At 35.1% G+C, this 27463-nt stretch overlaps 1 protein-coding gene and 1 long non-coding RNA gene across 2 annotated transcripts in view; one reads left to right on the top strand and one right to left on the bottom strand.

Annotated features, from left to right (window-relative positions):
- Nucleotides 1–27463, top strand: part of LOC132803461 (uncharacterized) — a 466094-nt gene that overhangs the window by 299753 nt on the left and 138878 nt on the right. The window lies entirely within an intron of this gene.
- LOC107416425 (UDP-glycosyltransferase 74F2) lies at nt 18057–19638 on the bottom strand. The gene is made up of 2 exons (XM_048471699.2): nt 19108–19638; nt 18057–18833 (listed from the first exon to the last, which is right to left on the bottom strand). The coding sequence occupies exons 1-2, from the start codon at nt 19636–19638 to the stop codon at nt 18072–18074; spliced, it is 1293 nt and encodes a 430-aa protein (XP_048327656.2). The 3' UTR covers nt 18057–18071.

The raw sequence follows: 27463 nt of genomic DNA, 5'->3' as shown, positions 1-27463 counted from the left end.
CTATATACATACATATATATATATATATATACTCGTGGCTGCCCTGAGGTTTTTGGGGGCCCTTATTTAACTGTTTTTTTTTTTAATAAATATTTAAAATAAATAATAAATTCATTGAATAAAATGAATAACTATTATTAAAAAAATTGTTCATAATTATGTAATATTACTAAAACATTTCCAAAAATTCACTTAAAATTAACTTTTTTAGCATTTTTTAAATGCAAAATTTGTAATTAAATTTATATAATTAAGTTGTTCTGGCATTTTCTTTAACGGATACCATTGTCAATGTTAATTCATTTAAATAATAAGAAATTAGAAGGAAAAGAATATCTGTGTTATGTCTATATTTAAGAAATAAATGTTTACCATATCACATTGTAGCTTTATTGAAAGCAGAAATTATGGTTGCAAGTTTTCTTGGAAAATTAAAATATATTTTAAAAATATTAATTGCTAGTCAATAAGAAAAGTCTAAAATAACCTATTATTATTTTTATTAGATAATTTACTTTTTCAATTTTTTAAACTGCTATAAATATTTCTTAGAAAAACATAAAACATTTGAAATATACAAAAGAACCTTATTTAAAGGCCTTGTGCCATTACTCACCAGGCAAGCCTGCCTTTATATACATCGGAGACTCCCTCCACATTGGACACTAATTTGGGATAAAATATACATATATTACACCATATAAATTTGCACATAAATAATGCTTGTGGGAGAGACTAAACCAATGCTTGTTATCTATATTTATATATGATTAATATGTATATATATATATATATATATATACATATGTTATAATATGATGAATAAGTATATATAATTATCATCTTCATTTTAAAAAAATTTCCATATTTATATAGATGTTTCAAATTTATGACTTTTCAAATATAAATATAAGTGAATTATCAATTAAATACAGCTCATTTAATGATGATCACCGTAAATTTGAATTAGAAGAAGCAATTAATATGTCTCATACGGCTATTGCCATATGTCCCTTTATTATATACAGGACCGGCTCAACCAATTTGGGGGCCTAAGGCAACAATAAAATATTGAGTAATAAAAAAAAAAAAATTAGTAAGTATTGAAAATTTATCTTGTTTGGTCTTTTTTAATTTTTTTTTGTTTAAATGACAAGAAAAATTGTTAGCTAAAATGTTAGAATGACAATTATTGTCACATCCCTAGTTCATATAAATATTGTAATATAATAAAAAATGGGAGAATGTTTACAAGAAAGAATAATTTTGATGAAATGAAATTAGTGAACATTTATAATATTTAGAATATGAGAGAAATTAAATTAAAAAAATTAAAAGTTGACACCTTTTTTGAAAAGTTAATTATAGATAATTATCTATTTAAATGTTTGATTGATTCTAAATTAGAAGTTAGAGAAATATTAATATGTCCCTATATTTACAAAAAGATAAAAACAAAACTACTATATTTAACCTAACAATTTTTTTTTTTTGGGGTAAAAAATACATATCATTAATAAGGAAAAATTTTGTAAGGGCCTCTTTTCATTGTGGGGCCTTCGGCCGAACCTCCTTTGTCTTACCCTTAAGCCGACATTGATTATATATTCTCAAAATTGGTTATCAACTATTAGAAACCATCAAAATATGGTAGCGTGTATCATCTCTTCTTAATTAATTAATTACAAGATATATAATTAGGGGTGTGCATAAAACCTGAAGGATTGAGAAAATTTATGACCGACCTACACCGACCAAAATTTTTCGGTGACCGATGACTAATAGGTCGGTTAACCACCACCGATAAAGAGAAAGTGGTTGGCTCTGATTCCTCGAATCCCATAACTGTCGGTCATCGTAACCGACCGATTCTTCTACCATATTTTCATATTTTTATATATATTATTATAAACAAAATAAATTGAATTTTTTTCTTGAAATTTGGCACTTCTTCAAGCTTAGAGAGAGACAAAGCACGAGAGACAAAGCAAGAATGAGAGAGAGAATAGCATGATAAAAGAGAAATGAGCAAGAATATTGCCAGCTCATACAGGGAGGTGAGCAAAGAGAGAGAGAAAGAGAGAGAAGAGAGAGAAAGAGAGGGAATTTCGCATGCTCATAGATAGTAAAGGAGCTTCCAGTATTCATTGGTTTTTTATTACAAGGCTACAATGGTGAGTTGGGTATCATCTGTTTCGGCTTCTTGCTCATTTTATCAAGATAGAAAAAGTTTCATAGATGCTGAAAGTTGATTGCAACTAAGTTACCGTGAGTTTGTTTGAGTAACTTAACTAGAGTTAATCATTTTTAATGTATGTTTGATATTTTGCCACTTCTACGGATATCATTTTAAATCTATAAATATCTAAACATGGCCTTTGACTTGGCCGTGTAAAAACCCATATGTAAGAGCAAGAAATCAATTTTTAAATAAAATATACAGTAAATAGATAACATTCCTCTACAGCTCCTTTGCTTGCCTCCATTATCAATATACCAATGACAATAATATGAAAAAATATGTCTGGAAGTATGAGCTTTCTCTGCTCTTTCTCTACTCTTTCTCTTGCCATTTTATGGAGTTTTGATTCTAATCGAAACCGACTTGTTGATACTCGATTGGCTTCAATCGGTTTTCCATAGCCTGAAAAACTTCGTCGACGAATCAACCAACTGACTGAATAAATTTGTTCACCGATAAAAACCTGACCAAAACAAACCAGAACTGACCGATGAACAACCCTAATATATATATATATATATATAGTATGATTCATGCGAGAATATCTTCAATTTTTTTGTTTAAAGTAGACTTTAATATTTAAAATCAAACCTAAAAGTTGAAAATATTTTGGCTTGAATACTATTTTATATATAGGAAAATTCTCCCAACAGAACATCACTTTTCAACCTTTAGATTACTTCAAATGTTGAGATGTAAAATTATTTATGGGATTTAAATGAGTCCCAATAACGTTCATTTTGCCTTATTAGGATTTTGGTTTATCTTTTAACTCGTTTAAACTATCAAAAAAATCCTTAAATTTTAGTTGTTGAAGCAATTCAAAAGTTAATAATAAAAGATCTCAATAGTTTTTCCATGAACATCCTAATGAAAGGATGGAAATTAGGCTCCCCATGCCACATATCAATTAAAATTCATATATATTATCAAGATCTAATAATAATTAAATTCTATAATAATTAAAGGTAATTATTGCATCTTAGTGTTTGTATTTTGTTTTGATTGTGCATTGGATCTTCAAGTTTGAAACGTTTCATATTAAACCTTCAATTTATATTTTATTTTACATTAATCCAATTCTAAAATTGATTATCATAAAGTTAAAAAAAATGTATAAATTAAATATATATATTTTTTAATTTGTGAACAAGATAAGAAAAAAATGGATTAATTGATTGATAAGAAAATTAACGAATCCATTTGAAATTAAACAAATATGAAATAAATTGTAATTTATATATTTAATGTGAAATATTTTAAATTGAAAAGCTCAATGTAGAATATGACCAAATTAGAGAATATTAAATTGCATTTGCATTACTTAACACGTAATTAAATATGCTATATATATATATATATATATAGGAGCAATGTAGTTCCGACGTGACGTGATTAAATGTAGTTAACGATCAATGTAGTTGAATTATATTGACTTTTTCCATATATATATATATATAGGAGCAATGTAGTTCCGACTAAATGTAGTTAACGAGATTTTTTTTTTTTTTTTTTCCCTATATAGATCATATACGTAACATTGGAAATTGGTCCCGATCGACTTTCGCACACAGTTCTGTCTGTTCATGACTAATCAAGTTGAGCAACGTCTCCTTGCACGTGTATAATATCTCCTCTTGCCACACTATGCAGGGTGCTACGTAATTTATTGATTTCAAAGTATTTCAATAAAGAAATATTAACGATGAACCACTTCAGGATTTTGTCCTATATAGCTTGCTTTGGCTTAATTTTCTCCAGCTGTTTTTTATTTTGATAGCGAATTGTATATAAAATCAGAGTCTTTTATTAAAATGCAATGGGAATTTTAAAAACCAAAAAGATTAAAGAAGAAAAAAGAAACCGAGAAGTAAGTAGAAATCAAATTAAATAAACTTGCAAACAAAAGAAAAAAGATAAATCGATTAGCTATCGTGTATAATGTAATTAAGTAGGTAAGAAAAGCAAGTTGACTTAGTGACAAAAGTCATTGATATTGTTGTCGGACTCGGAAGTAGACAACCGCTTGACAATTAGGAAAGGATAGCCAACGTTCGTGATCCAGTTGTTTGCATTTATTAATTTTGATTATTCGTCTCCGTCTGCTGGATCCCCACCCTAACTTCTCAAACGATCTGATCAAGGACCGCTTTGTTGAAATCCCGGTCGGCCTTCCTCATCTTAAATATTATATACCATGAAGTACTCACTCTTACCTCGATTGACCTTAATTAATTCCACACACCTACAAATGCACATCCCAATCGACTAATTAATCAGTGTCAGGAAATCTCTATCAAACAAAATAAAAAGAGCTCCATTTCATCCCTCAAATCAGACAAGGAGTCTTATCTCTCTATATCCCTCAAAAATCCCTAATTTTATTTGGAATTTCTTTTATCAGATTTAAGAATAATCATAAATAAATAAATAATTAATTAATTAAGCTTTTAGCATTAATAGTCGATTTTGGTATTGCCATCATTGGAACGGAGCTTCCGAACTCGATTTGTATATATAATGTTTATAAATGTTCGAGTTTGAGTCCAAGTGGGAGCAAAGCAGGGCGACTTCCTCCCCCTTGGCATGCTTGGCCCGTAAATAGGGTTATTGCCATATAATAATAATAATATATCCACCCAGCAGCCTTAATTCTTTTTCATTCAGCCAATTATGCATATATACAAACTACAGTCTACAGATAATGAGTCTGATAATATTATTATTAATTGGGATTCTATATAGCTTGTCTCAGCTTGGTCGTCTTTTATTAATTCCTTATCCGAATTGTAGCTTCTTTGATGGAATTGTTGACCAAATTAACTGTTAACAAACGTCAACCTTAATTTTGCCATTCATTTGGAATCCACCGTCTGGCTGTAATTAATTAATTAATATAGTCGAGGGTTGCATCATCATCAGCATAAGCTCCGGGTCAATGAAGGCAGCAACCGGTGTGACTTTGACTTTGAGACCATCCTCAGCTTGCACTTTGAAACTAGCTGGGCGCTTGGAAAACTGTACGTACCATCGGCTTCATATGCCTTGGAGCTGGCATCGGGATTACCAATAATTTATACTTCCTCTCTTATTTCTTCTTGCTCTTCCATTCCATCAAATATTTTTTTTTTCTTTTCTTTCTTTCTATTTTTGATTAATTCCGACCACCACTCTCTGTTTCAAATGGATTACATCATATTACATCACACGGTATTTATATTTGTTGATTGTAGTACTTCTATATGTGTGCATATATAGAGAGAGAAACAGAGACCAAAAGTAAACCATATGTAAGCTTAGTTTTCATTTACATCAGCACTTGCCACTATGTGCTTACACATATAACACCAGAAAAATATATGAAAGAGCTTTATTAAAGTGATTAGACTAATACGCAATAAATGTTAGAATTTACGGATATAAAATATACATAATAAATTCTATTAAAGCATCAAATTACTAATTTCCAAATATAGCCATTAATAAATTAAATCTTTAATCCTGCAAAACAGAAAAACAACGTAAAGTAGTGCCTATGGACACATTACTCTCAAATTACTTTCAGATATCTGAAAACTCTAATCTCAAAAATACCGTATGATATCTATTTGCTTGTCCTAGACCTTTTATAGTTTCTGTAAGTCAGACTTATCCATTAATTTTAACACATACCAAAATAATAATAATTTAATAATATAATAATAATAAAAAAATATGGATAAGTCAATGGACTTATAAAAATGGTTGGTCTTCCAATCCAATGGGCCAACTAGAATCTTATAGAGAGTGTGTGACCAAAGGCTCTACTACAAATAACAAAATAAGCCAATCCCATTAATGATATAAATAGGCCCTGTAAGTGAGTAATTGATTATGCTAAGTTCACAAATTATTTATTTATTTAACGAATTCTCACTTGGACTGCATAATCATCATCATATATAATCTAAACTCACTTGCTATAGAATCTCCCGAACCATAATACCATTTCATCTAAATATATATAACATACCGATAGGGTATAATAATATACTAGACTAGGCAGTAGAGATTCTCTCAGTAAATCTCCCAAAATATGATACCATTTCAACTGAGCACTTTGCATGCCATAAACTCAGTCTAGGTAGTAGAGATTTACCTAACCATTTGCAATTCCCCAACACACAAATACCATTTCATTCGAGCACATTGTGTATCGACAGGATACAACAATATACCCAAACTAGGTAATAGGGACTCACCATGACACATGTGGATCAACATACACATACACTTAGACTAAAAGTCTCAATAGGCCTGTAAGTATAAGGAGTAATAATATGTGTAACAAATCATCTCATAAATAAATAATGATCCACATACATCAATATATCAAAATACTCAAAGAAATAAATAATACTCAACATGGATATTACTGCAGAAAATATAACAAACTCCCACTAACCCACAATAGTCTCAACTGCCTAACAATCCCATACAGGACACATGCTCCTCAAATATGCCTATCGGTAAGCCCTTGGTCAATAGATCTGCCACCATGTTATAAGTAGGCGTGTGAACAACAGTAATGAGGCTTTCTTCAACTTTCTCCTTAACCACAAAATACTTAACATCAATGTACCTCGCACCAGGGGTACCTTTTAAATTATTGTAGAAAGACACTACTGCAGTATTATCACAATACATCATAATAGACCTCTCAATGGAGTCAACCACTCCCAAATCACGAGTAAAATTCCGAAGCCAAACTGCATGATGAGTAGCCTCATAATGCGCCACATACTCTGCCTCCGTAGTTGAGGATGCTGTCACAGATTGTTTGGCACTCCGTCAAGACACAGCATGTAACAACCCAGACCATCGGCATGCGATATTGTCCTCTTTGGGCCTATGGAATCCTCTTACAACCCAGCCCTCAATGTTTTAAAAGGCCTCGCAAGGCAAAGGTATCCACACCCTCTTTTAAAGCATGCTTCGTTTCCCTTTCCAACCGATGTGGGACTTCACAATCCTCCATTCTTGGGGCCCAGCATCCTCGCTAGCACACCGATCCGGGTACCGGCTCTGACACCATCTGTAACAGTCCAGACCACCCGCATGCGATATTGTCCTCTTTGGGCATGGGGAATCCTCTTATAACCTAGCCCTTAAGGTTTTAAAAAGCCTCGTAAGGGAAAGGTATCCACACCCTCTTTTAAGGCATGCTTCGTTCTTCTTTCCAACCGATGTGGGACTTCACACAGTATCTCCTGCCATGATAAACATATACTCTGTGGTAAATTTTTTATCATCCACACAGCATTTATAATCTGCATCACTATAACCAACTACATCAAGTGAGTTGGTACGTCGATATGTCAACATATGATCTTTAGTACCCTGAAGATACCTAAAGACCTTCTTAACTGCTTAGTAATGAATAGGACCAGGATTGCTCATAAATCTACCAAGCACACCCATAGCAAAAGCTATATCATGCCGTGTACAAACTTGAGCATATATCAAACTACCCACTGCTGAAGAATAGCAAACATTTCTCATCGCCATCCTCTCTTTATCATTCTTGGGACATTGATCCTTAGAAAACTTTTCACCCTTTATGATCGGTACATTTCCAGGAGAACAATTATGCATATCAAGTCTCTTAAGGATTATATCAGTGTAGGCTTTCTGAGACAATTGCAACACATAATTAGTCTTATCTCGAACAATCTTGATGCCCAAAATAAAAAAAGTGTCACGAAGATCTTTCATATCAAAATGGTTGCACAACATCTGCTTTGTCTCAGCCAAGAAAGTCTGTGTCATTAGTAACCAAATGTATGTCATCAATATACAACGCCAGAAATATAAAACTGCTCCCACTGACCTTCATATATATCCATCTATCAACAACATTCTCCTTAAAGCTATTTTTGATGACAACCTCATCAAACTTAAGATACCATTGCCTCGAAGCCTACTTAAGACCATAAATAGACTTCTTAAGCTTACAAACCAAATTACTATTCCCTGTTTGTTGGAAGCCTACTGGTTGAACCATATATACATCCTCAAATAAATCACCATTTAGAAAAACAGTTCTGACATCCATCTGATGCAACTCCAACAACTCCAGGTCATAATGTGCCATAATCGCCATAATGAGTATAAAAGAATCCTTTGTGGATACAGGAGAAAATGTCGCTGTATAATCAATTCCTTCTTTCTCGCTAAACCATTTGGCTACAAGTTTAGCCTTATACCTCTCCACCTGACCATTTTAGTCTTAAAGACCCATTTCCACCTTATAAGCTTGCTACCTATTTGTAACTCAACCAAATCCCAAACATCATTTAATGCCATGGATTTCAGTTCATCTTCCATTGTATCCAACTAAAAATTTAAGTGCGAACTGCTTATGGTCTCCTCATAAGTGATTGGATCTGAATCATCACTTATGTCAAAATTATGCTCCTGCAAGTAAACCTCATAGTCATCAGGAATAGTTGACCTCCTAGTCTTTTATGACCTCCTTAAAGGCACATTAACATCTATAATAGCTGGAATATCTTGCTTTTCAATAATAGGTTCATCCTGACCAACTACTGGTTCATCAACTACTGGATTAATGATATCTCTATCAGGAACAACAACACTAGGAATGAATACATTTTCTTCTCTAAATTGAGGCTCCCTTGAACCACTACTATCATCAAACCCAAAATCATCTTCAAAATAAACAGCCCTGTCTGATTCCACAATTCTGGTGGTGTGAGATGGACAAAAGAATCTTGAACCCCTAGATCCTATACAATAGCCAACAAAATATCCATTTATAGTTTTAGGATCCAATTTCTTAATTTGGGGATTATAAATCTTTACTTGTAACACCCCGTCCTGAAGTACATCGGAATTTTCTCAAAATTTGACCAAGGTTGACCGTATTTGACGGTCGTTGACCGAGAAGGGGTCAAATGTTGACTTTTTGCTCCTGATGGAATTTCACATTGACCAAGGTATCATTAAAAGGTACACATTACCACGAGTTCATAGACTAGTAGCACGTAGAAAACAGAGCTACGGTTTGAAAGTTATGAGCAAAACAAGTTGAGGTCCAAACTGTCCAAGGGGTGCTGGAGTTGACTTTTTGTTCATGCAAAGTTGAGCTTTGACTCATGCATGGTTGTGAAGTACTCGTTGATACGAGTTTATAGACTAGCAGCACGTCCGATTTGGACATGTTGTTTGAAAGTTATGAACTTGTGAAGTTTTTCCGAGACAGCATTTACTATTCATGGATTTGTATGGGTGTGAATAGTGGTGCCACGTGTCAAAAAAATGGATCCACCCATGAGTGCACAGTGGCACCCACCAACGTTTTGACTGGAGAGAAGGAGAAAGAGGAGAGAGAGAGAGAGCGAGAGAGAGAAACCCAACTGGCCAATCGCCGTTCACCCATTTCTGGCCACCAGAACAGTACACGCACCACCTAGCTTGAAGTCCACCTGAAAACCGGCCGGCCAGCCAAAAATCACGGCCAACCGACCGCCGATGCGCTCGGATCAAGGCTTTTTTCGACGGCAGTGCCGATCACTTCAAACCCAGATTTCTCCCTATTCAGACCTCCGTTTGCCTCACCGCTGGTCCCGTTGAGTTACCCATTCCCCGATCTAACTTCCCACCAAAAATCACGGCCAGTGGCCACCGGATGCGCCGCCGGCTGTGGCGGATTCCGGTGACCACGGCGACTCGTCAGGAAATCGACTTTTCGGTGAGTTTCTAGTTGCACCATCCATCCTTTCCTAACCCAAATCCGGTGTCCACTTTCCTCAATTCTTAACGGATTGTGAGAATCGAGGACTTGAATTTCGAGAGCTTTCCGGCGAGATCCCGGCCACCACGAATCCGATCTCCGGGAGATAAGCCTCAATCCGCGATCCTTGTTCCATAAGCTTCGTTTCGGTATATTACTCATGAATTTTGGTTAACGTTTGTGTTAAACCCTCGGGTACCGGGTATTATTTATCTGAATAAAATATTAATTTATTTGAGTTGTGTAATATTGTTGTTCTAGGAGCACGTGTGCATCGTGGAATTGATCTTGGGTTAATTTTGTGCTCGAGGTGAGTAACCCACCTTCAAATTAATTTCGGGTTATATTTATTTTGTGATAATTAGATATTTGGATTTAATATTTATGTGTTAAATATTTAGCAATATTATATTTGAAATTGTGATGGCACGATTTGAATAAATTGAAATGTATATGTGCATTAAATCATATATGATTTTTGACAAATTATGGAAATTTAGATTTTATGGAAATTTGATATTTAAAGGAATTGTGATTTTAATATTAATTGATTTATTGTGGAATTTATTTGTGAGTTTATTTTGATTAATAAAAATGCATTTATATGGATTTATGAATTTTGGGAAATTTTATGGGATTTTAATGAAATTATGCTTATGCATTTGAATATTGTGGATTGGAAAATTGATGCATTTGAAAGTTGATGAATTTGAAATTGATGGAAATTGTGCGATGGATTATGACGATGATTTATAAAGAAATTGTGGAAAATTTACGGGTTTAATTGGATGAAATAAACCCGGTAATAATTATGAGATTTTGAGATGGAAAATAAATATATTGATTTTATGATTTTTAGATGCACCATACACGTACTGGTGTTCTTTATGCATGGATATGATTAGCACGCAGGTGGATGTGGTGAGTGCGCAGGTGGGTGTGAGTAGCGCACAAGTGATTATGGGGTTGTCCTGTGGTTGCCATTGGATAAGGGTAAGCCACCCCTCCATGGCTGGGACACCTGTTAGCAGCGGCGCAGTGAGACGCCACGCGACCGTATGCTGGTTTCTCTCTTTAATATCCTGTTTGGCAGTACCTTAGGATGTTGGGTACCGTTGGCCCCACTGGTATATAGTAGGTGTATCAAGTGGTTTTCAGAACATGGATTTCAAAATAAATATTTTGAAATTGTATTTAAATTAAGAATATATTTAATGTTGTTTTTATTATTTATTTCAAATGGAGGTTTTAATTTGATTTAATTTTTTCTTTGCTTAATTATTCAATAAATTGATTTATTTTAATTATTTAATTATTACATGAATTGTTTTAATGTGAGTTTTATTAAAATTTCAATATTAATTGTTATGACATGCATTAATTATTTAATAATTGTTATAAGTTACTTTATTTCAATTTATTTCATTATAAATTTGGATTATTTAATTATTTATTAAATGAATTATTCCTTGGTTTTGGAGCATAAAAGATTGGGTTTTGCGAAAATATTTTAAAAGGGAAACCTTTCAAACGGAGTGAATGGTGAGGGTTTTGAGAGAAAATATTATTTTTCAATTAATTATTATTTATTTACTTATTTATTCTTAATTAATCAAATGTGCTATAATTATCGTTGCTATTATAATTGTACAATAGATAGGGTCACTCACTGAGATGATTAGCATCTCATATTTCTAAATTCCGTTCCCCTAGGTACAAGGATTGGGAAACGTTGATCGTCCCGGGCGCCCGATGTCTTAGTTCATTGCCGAAAGTCCAAGAAGCATTTCCTCCCTTTTTTTCTCTTCATCTTGTATTGCTTCTTTATCTGACATTGTATTAATTTCATATTTATTTGTATAATACTTTGTATACTGTATTGGACACATTTTATTAAATATTGCATTAATTTCCTATTATTATTTTGGAGTGCTACAAATTGTGGAATTAAATTGTATTAATGAGGGAGGAATAAGGGGATGTATATAAAAGTGTGTTTTCAATGCAGGAAATTTATGGTAAGTCCAACCCTTAAGGGAGGTTCTGCCGGATTTTCCATTGGAAGGTTCGGTAGGGTTTCCCTGGGATCAGAGCTTGTTTAGGGTTCCGGTGAGGAATTTTAGACGGGTCCTGACATTACTTCAGCTTTACAACCCCATACTTGAAAATGAAGCAAATTAGGCTTTCTTCCTGACCACAACTTAAAAAGAGTCTTAGGAACGGATTTACTTGGAACTTGATTCAAAATATAAGCTGTCGTCCTTAAAGTTTCTTTCCATAAAAATCTGGCAAACTAGAATTTGCCAACATAGATTGCACCATATTCAACAAAGTGCGATTTCTCCTCTCAACTATGCCATTCTGTTAAGGCGTACCATGCATTGTATATTGTGCATCAATGCCACACTCACGTAAATATATTGCAAAAGGCTCTGGGTTCCATCCAATCTCATCATATCTTCCATAAAATTCACCACCTCTATCAGACCTCATAGCTTTATTTTCTTATTCTTTTGAAACTCCATCTTTACCTTAAACTCCTTAGAAGCAACAAAAGAATCCGACTACTCACGGATAAGCTCAACATGTCCATAACAAGAAAAATCATCAATGAAGGTAATAAAATACCTATAACCACTCAAAGTAGTTAATGTAAAAGGTCCATATATATCAGTATGGATTGATTCCAAAACATCTCCACACTTAGCTATCTTATCCTTTCTAACCTTAGAAGTTAACTTCCCTTTCACACATTCAACACAGGTCGACAAGTCAAAAAAATCAAGATTAGGAAGTATTCCATCCTTCACTAATCTTTTCATTCTATACCTAGAAATATATCCCAAATGCTTATGCCATAATATTGAGGAATTATTATTAACTCTTGGACATTTAGAAGCAATAATAGAGGTAACAATAGAATTAACAGAATAATTGGGATTATTATTAAATAAATAAAGTCTATATAAATTGCCACATAAAGTTCCAAAACCAACAACTTTATCATCCTTATACACTTTAACTTTGTTAAATCCAAACAAGAAACTATAACCTTGACTATCCAAAAGATAAATAGATAATAAATTTCTTCTTATTGATGGTACATAGGAAACTTCTTGTAACTTTAAAGTATATCCAGTAGCAAGTTTCAACTTGATTGTTCCTACAATATCCACCTTCACTTTTGAGCTATCACCCATATAAACATGCTGTTCAAGATTGGTTGGCCCCCTTTGACTTCTCATCTCTTGCAATGAATTAGTAACAGGAATTGTTGTTCTAGTATCTAACCACCAAAAATTCATAGACACATCAATAATAATGGTCTCAATCATTAAAATATTATCTTTTTTCTCTTGCTTTCCCTTTAAATTCCAACAGTCTATCTTCTTGTGTCCAACTTTATTGCAATAGTCACATCTTCCATTGAAGTACTCTTTCTTTTCTCCTATCTGATAAGTGTCATCATGCTTACTATTATTCAAACGGTCCAAATAATAATGGTTCTCATTCATATCAAACTTGATAAATTTCTTTCTTATCTCCTCAAGAAGTTCCTTTACTGTATCAACCTTAGGAATACTAGTATATATAGCTTCATCCATGTAATTCTCTATCATCATCATGCAGTACTTATTAGAATGCTTCCAATCTTTATAAAGTTTTCTAACTGCTGCACTACTCTCATTAGTTGGTATCTCTAGTGGATCTATCTCCAAAACCAAATCCAATTTCATAAAAGTCATATTCATAACTAAAGTCTTCTTCCACTTCTGATAATTTGTCCCATCCAATTTCATCATGGCAGTCATAGGCAAAACATTCGAGGTGCTACTAAATGTGAAAATAGTAAACATAACAAAGCATTTAATATATATAAAACAATAACTATTTTCTAGCCCCTAAAAACTAAGCATAAAATCAATATCGCTAGGGTCTTTGTAGCATTAAAGATATCCTTTCACGAACCAGGGACAGTCAACTAAATAACCACAATCAAATGTATTGAACTAAATCACCAATAGGGTAACTCAGAACTTGCGATTCATGGCATTTAATCAACTTCTACTGCCATTCCACACATTATACAAAGCAACTAAAACAACTAAAAGGGTAGCTTAGTTATCTGTATAGACCCTGGTTAATAAATGGGAGAAAAATAACATTTGGCAATTTCATGAAATAAGCAAATATAAAATATCCCCTCCACTATGCCAACATACATTACATTGGTACATATAATGCAGACAAAATAAGTCCCACGACAGGTGAGTACTTAAAATTCCACACTACTATACCAACTAGGCACAAAGCCTCTTTAAGGAAAGCTAACACAATCCAAATTTTCAAACATAGAGATTTAATTTAATTCAAGAAAATTGGAATAGAATAATAAAACAAATAAATAAATGAACTAATAACTAATAAACAAATAAATAACAATATATATATATATATATTTTTTTTTTTTTTCTTATAATAAAATAAAACAAACAAAAAGAAAAGTTCTTTTTTTTTTTAGTCGCTGACATCATCACACTAGCATCATCATACTAATGTCACCATGCTGACATCAGCAAAAGCACAAAACAATATTCCACACGACTTTTCGTGTGAATCACCATCTCCATCCAATCGAGTCGCTGCTCGACCCATTTTATAGGATAACGGGTCACGCGATCCGCTTCTTCAACTCGCCGATAATTGGCTTTTTTGGTAGTTGGTTTCTTCAATTGTGGTGTCTATAGAATGCTTGCGGTGTGGGCAACAATATTTAGGGATCAATTTGGCTAAAATAAGGCTTAAAACAAACACCCAAATCAAGAATATATATGGCCAAAACTCAAAAAATAAACACGCATGAAATTCCAAAAAATTGAAGGCAATTTTTTAACAATATGGTTCCTTTTGATTCATCTCTTCTTGGGAAAATTTTTCCCCAAATCAATTTGGTTCAAAAACGCAGAAAAATAAACACCCAACACAAGAATCACATTTAGCCACAATTTCTCAATATATATATAGATATATATTAAGGGTTTTTCAGGTCGAATTCGAGATTTTAAACAATACAAAACACAACAAAAAACAATTTTTCACCATACTCAGGTCTTAATTCGAACTAAAACCAAGTTTACATATTTTGCACAAATTTGATCTAAAACCCGATGATCACCAGTTTCGCAATCACAGTTTGGTTTTTTTTTTTTTTTTTAATTACAAATAACAATTGGGCATATATATACAGACTACATAATCTTGAATCTTATCATTTACACATGTATACAAATCAGGAAAAGAAAGAAAAGAAAAATTAATGTAAAGCAACGTAAATCATGTATTTGAGTTCTGGAACCACAGATTCATAAGGAGGAAAATAATTAAAAAATAATCATCATGTAATCAATTTACACAATCAAAGATCAATTGCCGAATAAAACATATAGTAGCAATCCGAGTATAATCAAAATACAACAAGACAAATCAGAAGGAAAATTTATTATGCATATTAACCATGCTCTGATAAAAATTGTTAGAATTTACGGATCTAAAACATATATAATAAATTCCATTAAAGCATCAAATTACTAATCTCCAAATGCAGCCATTGATAAATTAAATTTTTAATCCCGCAAAATAGAAAAACAACGTAAAGTAGTGCCTATGGACATACTCTCAAACCACTCTCAGATCTCTGAAAACCCTAATCTCAAAAATACTGTATGGCATCTGTTTGCTTGTCCTAGACTTTTTATAGTCTCTGCAAGTCCGAATTATCCATTAATTTTAACATATACCAAAATAATAATAATTTAATAATATAATAATAATAGAAAAATATTAGTAAGTCAATGGGCTTATAAAGAAAGTTGGTCCTCCAGTTCAATGGGCCAACTGGAGTCTTATAGAGAGTGTGTGATCAAGGGACCCTACTACAAAATAATAAAATAAGCCAATCCCATTAATAGCATAAATAAACCCTGTAAGTAAGTAATTGATTATGCTAAGTCCATAAATTATTTATTTATTTAACAATAAATACAAGAAGAGAAGATAGTTAAATAAGATAAACATACCAAAACTAAAGACCATCCTACTGTTACACAAGATATACAAACCGTATGAATAAAGATATGCATTACAAAGAAACATATCTACTTTATACAAACCGTATGAATAAAGATATGTATTACAAAGAAACATATCTACTTTACTATACAATGTTAACACATAGATATATATTACGATAATATTACAAAGAACCGTATGAATCAATCTCTCTGCCATACTCATTGGCTGTCGGACTGGATTATAGCAGACATTTTCCACCTCAAAAAAGAATTCCAAAACGTCACTTTCCGCTGGATCCCGCGAGAAGCGAACTTTTTAGCTCACTACGTGAGCAGATGGTGTTTCACTAATAATTTTGTTGGGATTATTGCCCAAGATTCCCTTCCAAGAATCTTTCCGTCTTTTGTAGCCCAGGAGAATGGCCTGTTGGTCAACTCCCTTTTGTAGGCTTTTGGGCCTTTGGGTGTTTTGGTTGTGTTTCTCAACCTGCTCCTCTAGGAAAAAAAAAAAAAAAAAAAAAAAAGAAGATAATTTTGTTTTTGGTCAACTGTCTAAAGGCAGAACAATTAAATAGAGTATAAGAATTACGGTTATTTTGGACACGCATCTCTTGGTTGTTAGCTTGCCTTTGTCACGCAATCAAAAGTTTTTTTCTTTTTTTGTTTTCTTTTGTTTGTTTGTTTGTTTGGTCCACTATCCAAAATTATATTGTTAAACTAGTTATAAATGCGGTTCTTTTCTATCCCTCGCGTTTTCCATCAGTTAGGCTGAAAAGTATTTAATTTCCTTTCTATATTTATTTACTCTGTGGCCTTACAATCACCATATGCATGGCTAGCAAATTGTTAAAAATAATAATAATAACATAAAAATGGCCAATATATACTTGCTAATTTGTTTGTTATATGAGTTATACATATTGTTTTCTGTTTTATCCATATTTATAATTAGTAAACCATTTTTATATTCCAACTGCTTAAATCTTTAACAAAGAAGTTTGCTTAATTTGCTGATCATCATCACAAGGTTAGCAACCACATTTTTTTTTTCTTTAACTCTATGGTTAATTAGTGACATACGTACAAATAATGATCCATAAATCTCAAAAAATACATTATTCATGAAGATTCTGAGGGATCGTGTACTATCTACATGCTGAACATAAATTAAATACAATGATCTCACAGACAATGAGATCCAAAGCTAGCTACTTGGTAGTTTATATATAAGCCATTGATAATGTACCGTTAAATATGATCAATTCTGTTCCATATATTTCTAAGTAGCTAGCTAGTTACAAACCTGAAAGTCAGTCTCAGCTCAATTAACCCATGCCGTGATGAAGTGAACCAGCAAAATTGAACTCAATAAACTCAGCTAGCGGTTCATTGAGACTACATTAAAAGGTGTTGTATTTGTGTTTAATTTGAGGTAGGACTGGTAGGCTCCTAGGGCACACAACGTTCGACAGTACGAAGTGTTCTTAACAAAAGAAAATAAAAAAGAAAAAGAAAAATAATGATCGATGGCATATGTCTTTGCAGTAGGGGTGTATGGCTGATATGGGAAGCCCTGCCCTACTGAATAAATCCTCCTCCCATGCATCAAACCTAACATCTACGAGGTTTAAGGGACTTGGAAATATCGAGGTTTTGGTACATGGATACGTTCCATCACTACTCACTGCATCGTATTCAAGCTAACGTCATTGCTTACATACGTGAACAAATCTTATGGTTGTGGAAATTATGAAATTAATTCAACCTTACATACATATATATATATATATATAAATATAACAAATTTATTACACCGACACATGGTCCATTATATACGGACATATATAGCATTAATTTCATGAAAATGAAATTATAAATGATTAGCTTTAAATTATATTATTTAAAAACTAACATAATAATAAATTTAAAAAATTGATACTAATTACGCAAATAAGCTAGTTGATTACTTAGTAGAGCTTGGAGGAGACGATTTCAATTTGGATATAAATCGGTCAATGTTGTTGTCGGAAGAGCCGCTGTCACTAATTGCCTGAATAGCAATGTGTCTCCATTTATTGGCATTGTATTTGATTTCTTTGGCTCTCTCCCCCTCCATCACCTGTCTAATGCACCCACTAATTTCATGTCTCCCCACAATCCCATTCTCATCCACATGAACTCTAACCCCGACCTTCCAAACACCCTCCACAAGCTTGGCATTGGTAGTTTGGTCAGTCCATTGTGGCATGGCTACCATTGGAACTCCCAAGCTCAATCCCTCCATCGCTGAATTCCAACCGCAATGCGTGAAGCAGCACCTCACGGCCTCATTGGCAAGGACTTCCAACTGGGGGCACCATTTCACCAATAATCCTTTATCATCATCTTCGGCAAACTTATCAGGCAGCTTTTCCTGTTCAAAAGGCCTTATCACCCATAAGAAATACATGGTGGAAGCTTTCAGTCCCATTGAAAGTTCCTCTATTTGCTTCACACTCAGATTGGCCATGCTACCAAACGACACATACACAACAGAGCCTGGCGGCTTTTTGTCCAGCCACTCCATGCAAACACCCGATGCTTTGGATTCGAACAGATTAAACCCGTACTCTTTGTCATCATCTTTGAATTTGACCCTCATATGCTTGTTATTCAAGTATGCATATGGAATGGTCGGCCCAATTGTCAGCGTGGAGGACAATACTTTTGACATACATTCTACCACCTGTTAATTAATTCATTGTCATTTATATTATACATACATATACATATATATATATATATATATATATTAATTAGTTATTTCTCATTATATATATATATATATATAACGTACCAATTATTTCGACAATTGCCTAAATTTATATGGAGGGACATATACAATACTTTTTACGAAGATTATTCGACGTTGTGACCTCTTAATTATAAGATAATATTAATTAATAATGAATGAATGAAGCAAACTAGTAATATATGCGTGTAATTAATTAATTAATTACCTCTTCCTCAAAAGCTAAGACGGTATTGCAAAGTAAGAAATCGGCTTTGTGTGCGTTAGAAAACTGGGATAACACCATCTCAAAGTAAGCGGGATAAGAGCCCTCCACGCATATTAAGGAGGGCATGTCCGGAATGTCAAGAAAGCGTAGGCCCGGAATAGAGAGTGGGATGGAATTAGTAGGGATTGGGAGGTTGAGGAGGCCATGGTGAACACAGTGATAGATGTAATCGACGGCACAAGCTTGGGTGAAGAAGGCAGCTGAGGCTGTTCCAAACTCTTTGGCCACATCCAAAGCCCAAGGCAAGAAGGAGTCGCACACTATGCAATCGATGGGGTCATCATCTGCTGACTCCTTGTACTTTAAGATTAGCTCAGCCAAGCCATTGGAGCTAGCAGCTTCTAGTTTTGTTAAATAGTCAGCCACGCCTTCAGCATGAGCAAAGCTGCCATCGTCGAAGCCATCCGAGATGGTGTCCAGTTGAACGGAGGTGGCAATTGATGGGTTTGGTTTAAAGGTTTTGTGTAACATCCCACATCGGTTGGAGAGGGGCACGAAGCGGTCTTTATAAGGCTGTGGATACCTCTCCTTTCAAGACGCGTTTTGACAAAACCTTGAGGCCAGGGGGGAGAGAGGGAGTGAACCCTGGGCCAAAGAGGACAATATCTTGATGCGGGTGGTACTGGGCCGTGACAGTGGTATCAGAGCCAGACCCGGATCGGTGTGCCAGCGAGGATGCTGGGCCCCAAAGGGGGAGGATTGTAACATCCCACATCGGTTGGAGAGGGGCACGAAGCGGCCTTTATAAGGCTGTGGATACCTTTCCCTTCAAGACTCGTTTGGACAAAACTTTGAGGCCAGAGGAGAGAGAGGGAATGAACCCTGGGCCAAAGAGGACAATATCTTGATGTGGGTGGTACTGGGCCATGATAATGGTATCAGGACCCGTCCAAAATTCCTCACCGGAACCCTAGATAAGCCCTGATCCCAGGGAAACCCTACCGGACCTTCCAATGGAAAATCCGGCAGAACCCCCCCTAAGGGTTGGACTTACCACAAATTTCCTGCACTGAAAACACACTTCTATACACATCCCCTTATTCCTCCCACATTACTACAATTTGATTCCATAAATTTACAGCATTCCAAATGAATAACAATAAATCAGTGCATAATTAATAACTAAATGTGCATATTTGATTCCGTTGTACTTTGGGGCGGGATGTTACAATCTTCCCCCCTTACAAAAATTTCATCCTCGAAATTTCTTACGTCGCTGAAACATATAAAAATATCAGTCGCGGTTTACACGACTCTCACGTCACTTTCCTTGACTATGTGGATTCACCATTAGACTTTAACTTAAGAAATAGTTTTGTTAACCAATACGTATCCTTCACCTCCTAAGATCTGTATACACACAACTGTATAGCTCTTCTTCCGAACCTGAGCAGCTTAACTTAGCAAGTATAATAGAGACCTCATCCACTATCACTACACTACCATCACGCCTAATAGTGAATTTTAACTTTCCTCTTGTGCAACTTTCCTTCTCATGCCCACTAATTAAGGATATTCAAACTAGACCACGAGAACACGATCTACAAGTCTTGGTCATAGTCGAACTCTAACCATAAAGTGCTTCTGAAGCATGCATCCTTAAATCAACAACCAACTCTCGTAACTTGATCAGCAATTCAAAAGGTAAGATTAGAACTTAAGTCTAATTTCCTCAAATACTAGTATCACCAAGTTAAGGTTGAGATTAATTCTCTTGTCTTCGATTACCCTCCTAGTACTTACCATTATAAAACCCTTGCTCCTCATTGATTAACCAATAGTCTTAACCTCGACAAACATCAATCTTTCTTTTAACTAAATTCATCAAGGTCATGAATAAAATTTTTCAACATCCAAATACCATTCTTGAAAACCTTAAGTTTTCCCAATTTCAAATAAATTCCATGAATCCACACCTCAAGCAATAAGGAATTTAAATCTTAATTCTAGCATCACCACCAATACTATGAATAGATCACTAGATCCTTAACCCATAAAAGTATTCCACACTTCTTAAATTCTAACTACGTCCCAAAAATCATACTCCTTATCATTGTAAATTATCACCAACAATATCAACCACCTTGAATCGATAAAGCACCACCAATATGAACCTTAAATCTCCAAGGAAATAAGATATCAAGATCTTAGCTTCTAGAATGAAAATAACCATGCTTAAACATCTAACCATGCCTAAGGAATCATCCTCATCTCATTAACCTCATCAACAACCAAGTAGAACTTTAATCGCTATCTGGATCTTGTTTTATTCTCTAAACGCTATCGTACCTTCTCTTTGTGAATGATAGTTTAAGCACGAAATCCATGTTTACATCTCCCCACCGGACACGGAAATGGGCAAGGATTGAAACTACCTCAAACGTTTCTATTCCCCACTTTTACTTGTCGGTGACTAAAGCACCTTTATTCGAATCCTGCAACTTCCTTTATCGTGCCAAACCATAATGTCACCTAGTGAGCATTCCATACATGTCAAGGCCCGTCCAGAATTCCTTCCCCGGAACCCTAGACAGCCCTGATCCTCCCCTAAGGGATTTACTTACCACAAATTACCTGCACTGAAAACACACTTAAAAAAAAACATCCCCTTATTCCTCCCGCAAACTACAAATTGGTTCCACAAATTGCAGCACTTCAAAAGAAAACAACAGCAGCAACCCAGTGCATAAAGAATAACTACACGTCCAATACAGTATACAGAGCATTGTACAACAAATGTGGAATTTATAAAATGACAGATAAAGAAACAATACAAGGTCGAGAGGAAAAAGGGAAGAAAACTTCTTGAAGCTTCGGCAACGAACTGAGACGTTGGGCTCGCCCCAGACAATCAACGTCTCCAACCTGGACCTAGGGGAACGGAATTTAAGAGTGTGAGATGCTAATCATCTCAGTGAGTGACCCTATCTACTATACAATATAATACCATAGTAATACAGTAGATAGATAATAATTAATTGGAAAATAATAATTTCTCTCAAAACCCTTACAATTCTCTCAGTTGGAAAAGTTCCCCTTTTAAAACATTTTCACAAAACCCTTGTACGTACTTCCCAAAAACCAAGGAACCAAACAAATTAATAAACAACAAATAAACAAATAAATAAATAAATAAATACCCTAAATATAAATATTCTGTAATAAATTATAATAAATAATTCTTTTGAACACCTTTGGGGTTTTAAACTTTAATTGCAATTTACACCGACACACCACACCATATACCGGTGATGCCCTCCGATACTCAGCGTCCTGAGCACCGACTGGCGGGGGGTTAAAGAGAGAAACTTGCAACGGCCACTTCGGCGTCCCGACAGTACCGCTGCTACAACCATCACCCGGCCAAGGAGGGGGGCGGCTGTGCACAACAATAACCTTGCCTGCCCACGGTCCAATGGCAACTCACGGGTGAAGTAAAAACCGCACGCTAAACCACATAATAACCGCGTGCTAAACCACGTGTCCATACACCATACACCAGAACACCAATACTGTATGAGTGCGTCTAAAAATAAACAATAATAACCAACCGTACCGTTTTCTAAAATTACCGTGGGAAGTATACCAAATTTTCACAAAAACACCATCCCACATATTTTTATTCAACAACCCGGTACGAAGCAGCGATAATCAACAAACCATAATTTTCCTCGAAATACGAGATGCAACCATAAAAATACCACGGGCATAATTTATAAAATTAAAACAATTATTTTCGTAAAATATTTAACCCAATTATGCCCGAAAAATCAATACTGAAAACCACGTACAAATAATACCGAAACGTACTATGCTCATGCATACTAAATAAATTAAACCACAATAAAACCATAATTAAATCACACCACATGAGCATAAATTTAAATACCAATTAAATATAATTAATTGCCCAAAAATGATATAAAATCCAGACACAATTAATTACTGAAAATACTTGCTCACGTGTAATAAATACTATTTAATCACCATAAAATAATAATCGGGAATTTTCTAATGACCCCAAAATTTCCATTTATTACAAATGGGTAAATATATATAAAATAATATTTTTTTCCGATTATATTTAAAGTACACCACATAAGCACAAATTACAAATATCAAATTAATACCACATAAATACAATTAATTACCCCAAAAATATTTTTAACGGTGGGTCACTCACCTGGAGCATGCAATTAACCCATGATCCATTACGAGATCAATTTCACGACTCACCGGTGCTCCTAGAACAAAATTCACAGACAGTCAAATAAATTAATATTTTATTCGGATAAATAATACCCGGTACCCGGGGGGTCAAATGCAAACTTTAACCAAAATGGTCGAATGATATACCGAATCGAAGCTCGTGGGACGAGGATCACAAATCCGGTCTCCATCGACCCCAATTCCGCCGGAGGTGGCCGGAATTTGGTCGGGAAGCTTCGGCCGGTTTTGATCTTGAGAGATCTTTCAAACCGCTTCGAATTTTTGAGATTGGAGGCCATTTTTGGATTCAGAGGACCCAAAATAGGGGGAGAGGAGGCTTAATTGGGATTGGGCTGGCCGGAAAACACAAGAAAAGAGGAGAGAGAAATTCCGGCGGTCGGCGGCTTCTCCGGCCCGATCGGCGCGCGTCCGGCGGCGGCTGGCCGTGAAAATTGGCGGCCGAGCTCGCCTCCTCCTTCCGCACGTCACTGGCCGGCGCGTGTACTGTATAGGTGGCCGGAAAAAAGAAAACACGGGAGAGAAAGAGGAACGGGCAGGAGAGAAAAAAACTGTGCATGTGTGTGTGTGTTTTGGTGCTCGGGGAAGAAGAAAGGAAAAAAGAAAAAAAAGAAAAAGAAAAAGAAAAAGAAAGAATTGGTGTTTTCCCACGTGGGGAAAGAAAAAGAAAAGAAAAAGAAGAAGAAATAAAATAAAATAATACAAATAATTAAATAATAAATAAAAATATTATTATTTAAAATAATAATAAAAATAATTTGATTTTACACATGGTTGACATGTGGCATTTCACCATGGTGACACATGGCCACCTTCATTGAGTCACACGTGGCACATCGTTACGCGTGTAAAAATAATATTAAAATAATACAGTATTTGAAAAACTTTACAGGTCCATAACTTTCAAACCACATGTCCAAATCGGACGTGCCGCTAGTCTACGGACTCGTATCGACGAGCACTTCACAACCATGCATGAGTCAATGCTTAACCTTACATGAATAAAAAGTCAACTCCGACACCCTTTGGACAGTTTGGACCTCAACTTGTTTTGCTCAAAACTTTCAAACCGTAGCTCCGATTTCGACGTACTACCAGTCTACGAACTCGTGCCAACGTGTACTTCGTAACGGTACCTCAGTCAACCTAGAATTCCAACCGGATCAAAAAGTCAACTTTTGACCCCTTCGGTCAACGGTCAACAGTCAACCTTGGTCAACGTGCAAAAATTCCGACATGGTTCGGGACGGGGTGTTACAATACATCTTTGTACCCTTGGGGTGTATCGCATACATTGAATCACGTGCTTCCTTTAGGATCTCCTTTTTGAACTCAACGATATCCTACTTTGGATTCTCAATTGGCGATACTTAAACCTTAAGTCGCTCTTGGAAAAACCATAACATAAAACAAATAATAAAATATATTTTTCAAATATACCACCAACATAAAATATATACAATTTATCAACCCAACTTAAATTTCCAAACTTCTTCAAAAATCAAAATATAGTTTATAAAATTTACTTATTAAATCAATGAAATAATAATAATACAAAAATTATTTTAATTAGTTTAAAATACCTTAACTTGCATAGGCAATTGTTAAAACTCCACATTGGAACAATAATAAAAACATGAATAAATGCATAAAATCATATCTTAAAATCCATAGCATAAAATGAAATATGCACGCTCGTAATGGAGGTACGTACGATACATTCTAACATGCTACGTGATCCATGATTCTAGCTGTTGCCGGCACTCTGCTACCAATACAAATCAGGATGGTTACCTATATTGGCCGTCCGATTCCCTGGACTCGTAGGCAACATGATTATGGGGCTAGCTCTACATGGACCACATTGGTTTGCCGCCTCCGTATGGTGCAGTATATGCAGTATAATATCAAACAATATAATATACAAATACATGTACGGACATAAACAAAAAATATTTGAATAAAATACCTTTAATTTCAAATATCACTTTGAAAAGTATTTAATTTTTAATAATCAATCGGAAAAAATATCTTGACACCTTGAGGTTGATCGACACACATCCATACTCGACAACAAGTATCGATTATGGGTGGTGACCTTGCTAAATCGTTGATAGCCGATACACACCCTTAGGCAATCATCCTTCTTCTCCATGAATGAAACAAATGCCATTCACGATGATAAGCTTGACATTGTGGAACCTTTATTCACCAAATCTTGTAGCTAAGCCTTTAAGTCCTTTAACTTTAATAGAGTCGCACGGCATGGCGGTACTGAAATAGATCGACGTCCAAAGCCAAATCAATAATGATTCGATATCTTTTTTACGGTCGTAATCCAGATAACTTGCTGGGAAAATGCTTTCGAATTGCTTCCCACTATTAGCGGTTCCAACACTTACCATCTTCTTTGGCATCAACCACCTGGGCCATAGACCCTTAACAACCATTCTCTGATAGCTCCTTGGAGATGAGGACAGAAATTAACCACAGCAAAGGCCTCCTAACTCCTCCACGAAGCACCACTTCAGGTAAGCTGAATCACTTTAACTTTACTCCTTTATGCTAGCAGTCCATAAACATAAGATGCATAACTACTCAATCCATATCGAGGGTCGCTTCAGATCCCAAAAAGATTCAAAGATTGGATCTGCCCCCATTACTTGGCCTTCGAAAGGAAAAGGCAATCCTCGACCATCGACTAGGCCATAGGAATTCCCTGTTAGGAAAGATGGTTCTAATTGACACCCTCGAAGATTAGAGTTATTCAAACTCGGACAACGAATTTGCTTCGAGACAAAGGGAAAGAACGCTTTAAGATGGGTAAAACAAGAGATTAGATGCGGATGGGACGCACAACAATGCACAGTCCCTTAGGAATACTAGAACCTAGAGCTCTGATACCAACTGTCAAGACCCATCCAAAATTCCTCACCGGAACCCTAGACAAGCTCTGATCCTAGGGAAACCCTACCAGACCCTCCAATGGAAAATCCGGCAGAAGCTCCCCTAAGGGTTGGACTTATCACAAATTTCCTGCACTGAAAACACACTTCTATACACATCCCCTTATTCTTCCCACACTACTACAATTTGATTCCACAAATTTACAGCATTCCAAATGAATAACAATAAATCAGTGCATAATTAATAACTAAATGTCCAATACAGTATACGGAGCATTATACAAATAAATATGAAATTAATACGATGACAGATAAAGAAATAATACAAGACGGAGAGGAAAAAGGGAAGAAAATGCTCCTTGAACTTTCGGCAATGAACTGAGATGTCGGGCTCGCCCCGGATGATCAACGTCTCCCAACCTGGACCTAGGGGAACGGAATTTAAAGACGTGAGATGCTAATCATCTCAATGAGTGACCCTATCTACTGCACAAATATAATAGTAACGATAATCACAGTATGTTTGATTAATTAAGAATAAATAAATAATAAGTAATTGAAAAATAATATTTCCTCTCAAAACCCTCACTATTCACTCCGTTGGAAATGTTCCCCTTTTAAAACATTTTCACAAAATCCGATTGTTCGTACCCCCAAAATCAAGGAATCGTTAATTTAATAAATAATGATTAAATAATCCAAATATAAATAAAATGTAATAAAATATAATAAATAATTTTAGAACACTTTAAGGTTTAAAATTTCTATCTGAAATTTATACTTGACGCACCACACCATATACCAGTGATACCTTCCGATACCCAGCGTCCTGAGCACCGACTGGCGGGGAGGTTAAAGAGAGAAACTTGTATACGGCGCTTCCGCTTCCCGACAGTGCCGCTGCTGAAACCGTCATCCCGGCCATGGAGAGGGGCGGCTGATGCGCAATATATAAGACTTGCCTGCCCTCGGTCCAATGGCAACTCACTGGAGACATAATAACTTGCGCACTAATCCACATATACAGCCAGAACACCAATACTGCATGAGTGCATGTCAAACCAATTATTAAATTTTTTATTACCGTACCGATTTTCCAAAAATCACCGTGGGAATTATACCATTTTTCAAATTCACCATCCCACATTTTCCTTTAACATTTC

This window comes from Ziziphus jujuba, chromosome 4 (genome assembly GCF_031755915.1).
Source record: "Ziziphus jujuba cultivar Dongzao chromosome 4, ASM3175591v1".
Taxonomy (NCBI): domain Eukaryota; kingdom Viridiplantae; phylum Streptophyta; class Magnoliopsida; order Rosales; family Rhamnaceae; genus Ziziphus; species Ziziphus jujuba.
The sequence above is the reverse complement of the archived record's forward strand: the minus strand, read 5'-3'. Positions and strand labels throughout refer to the sequence as shown.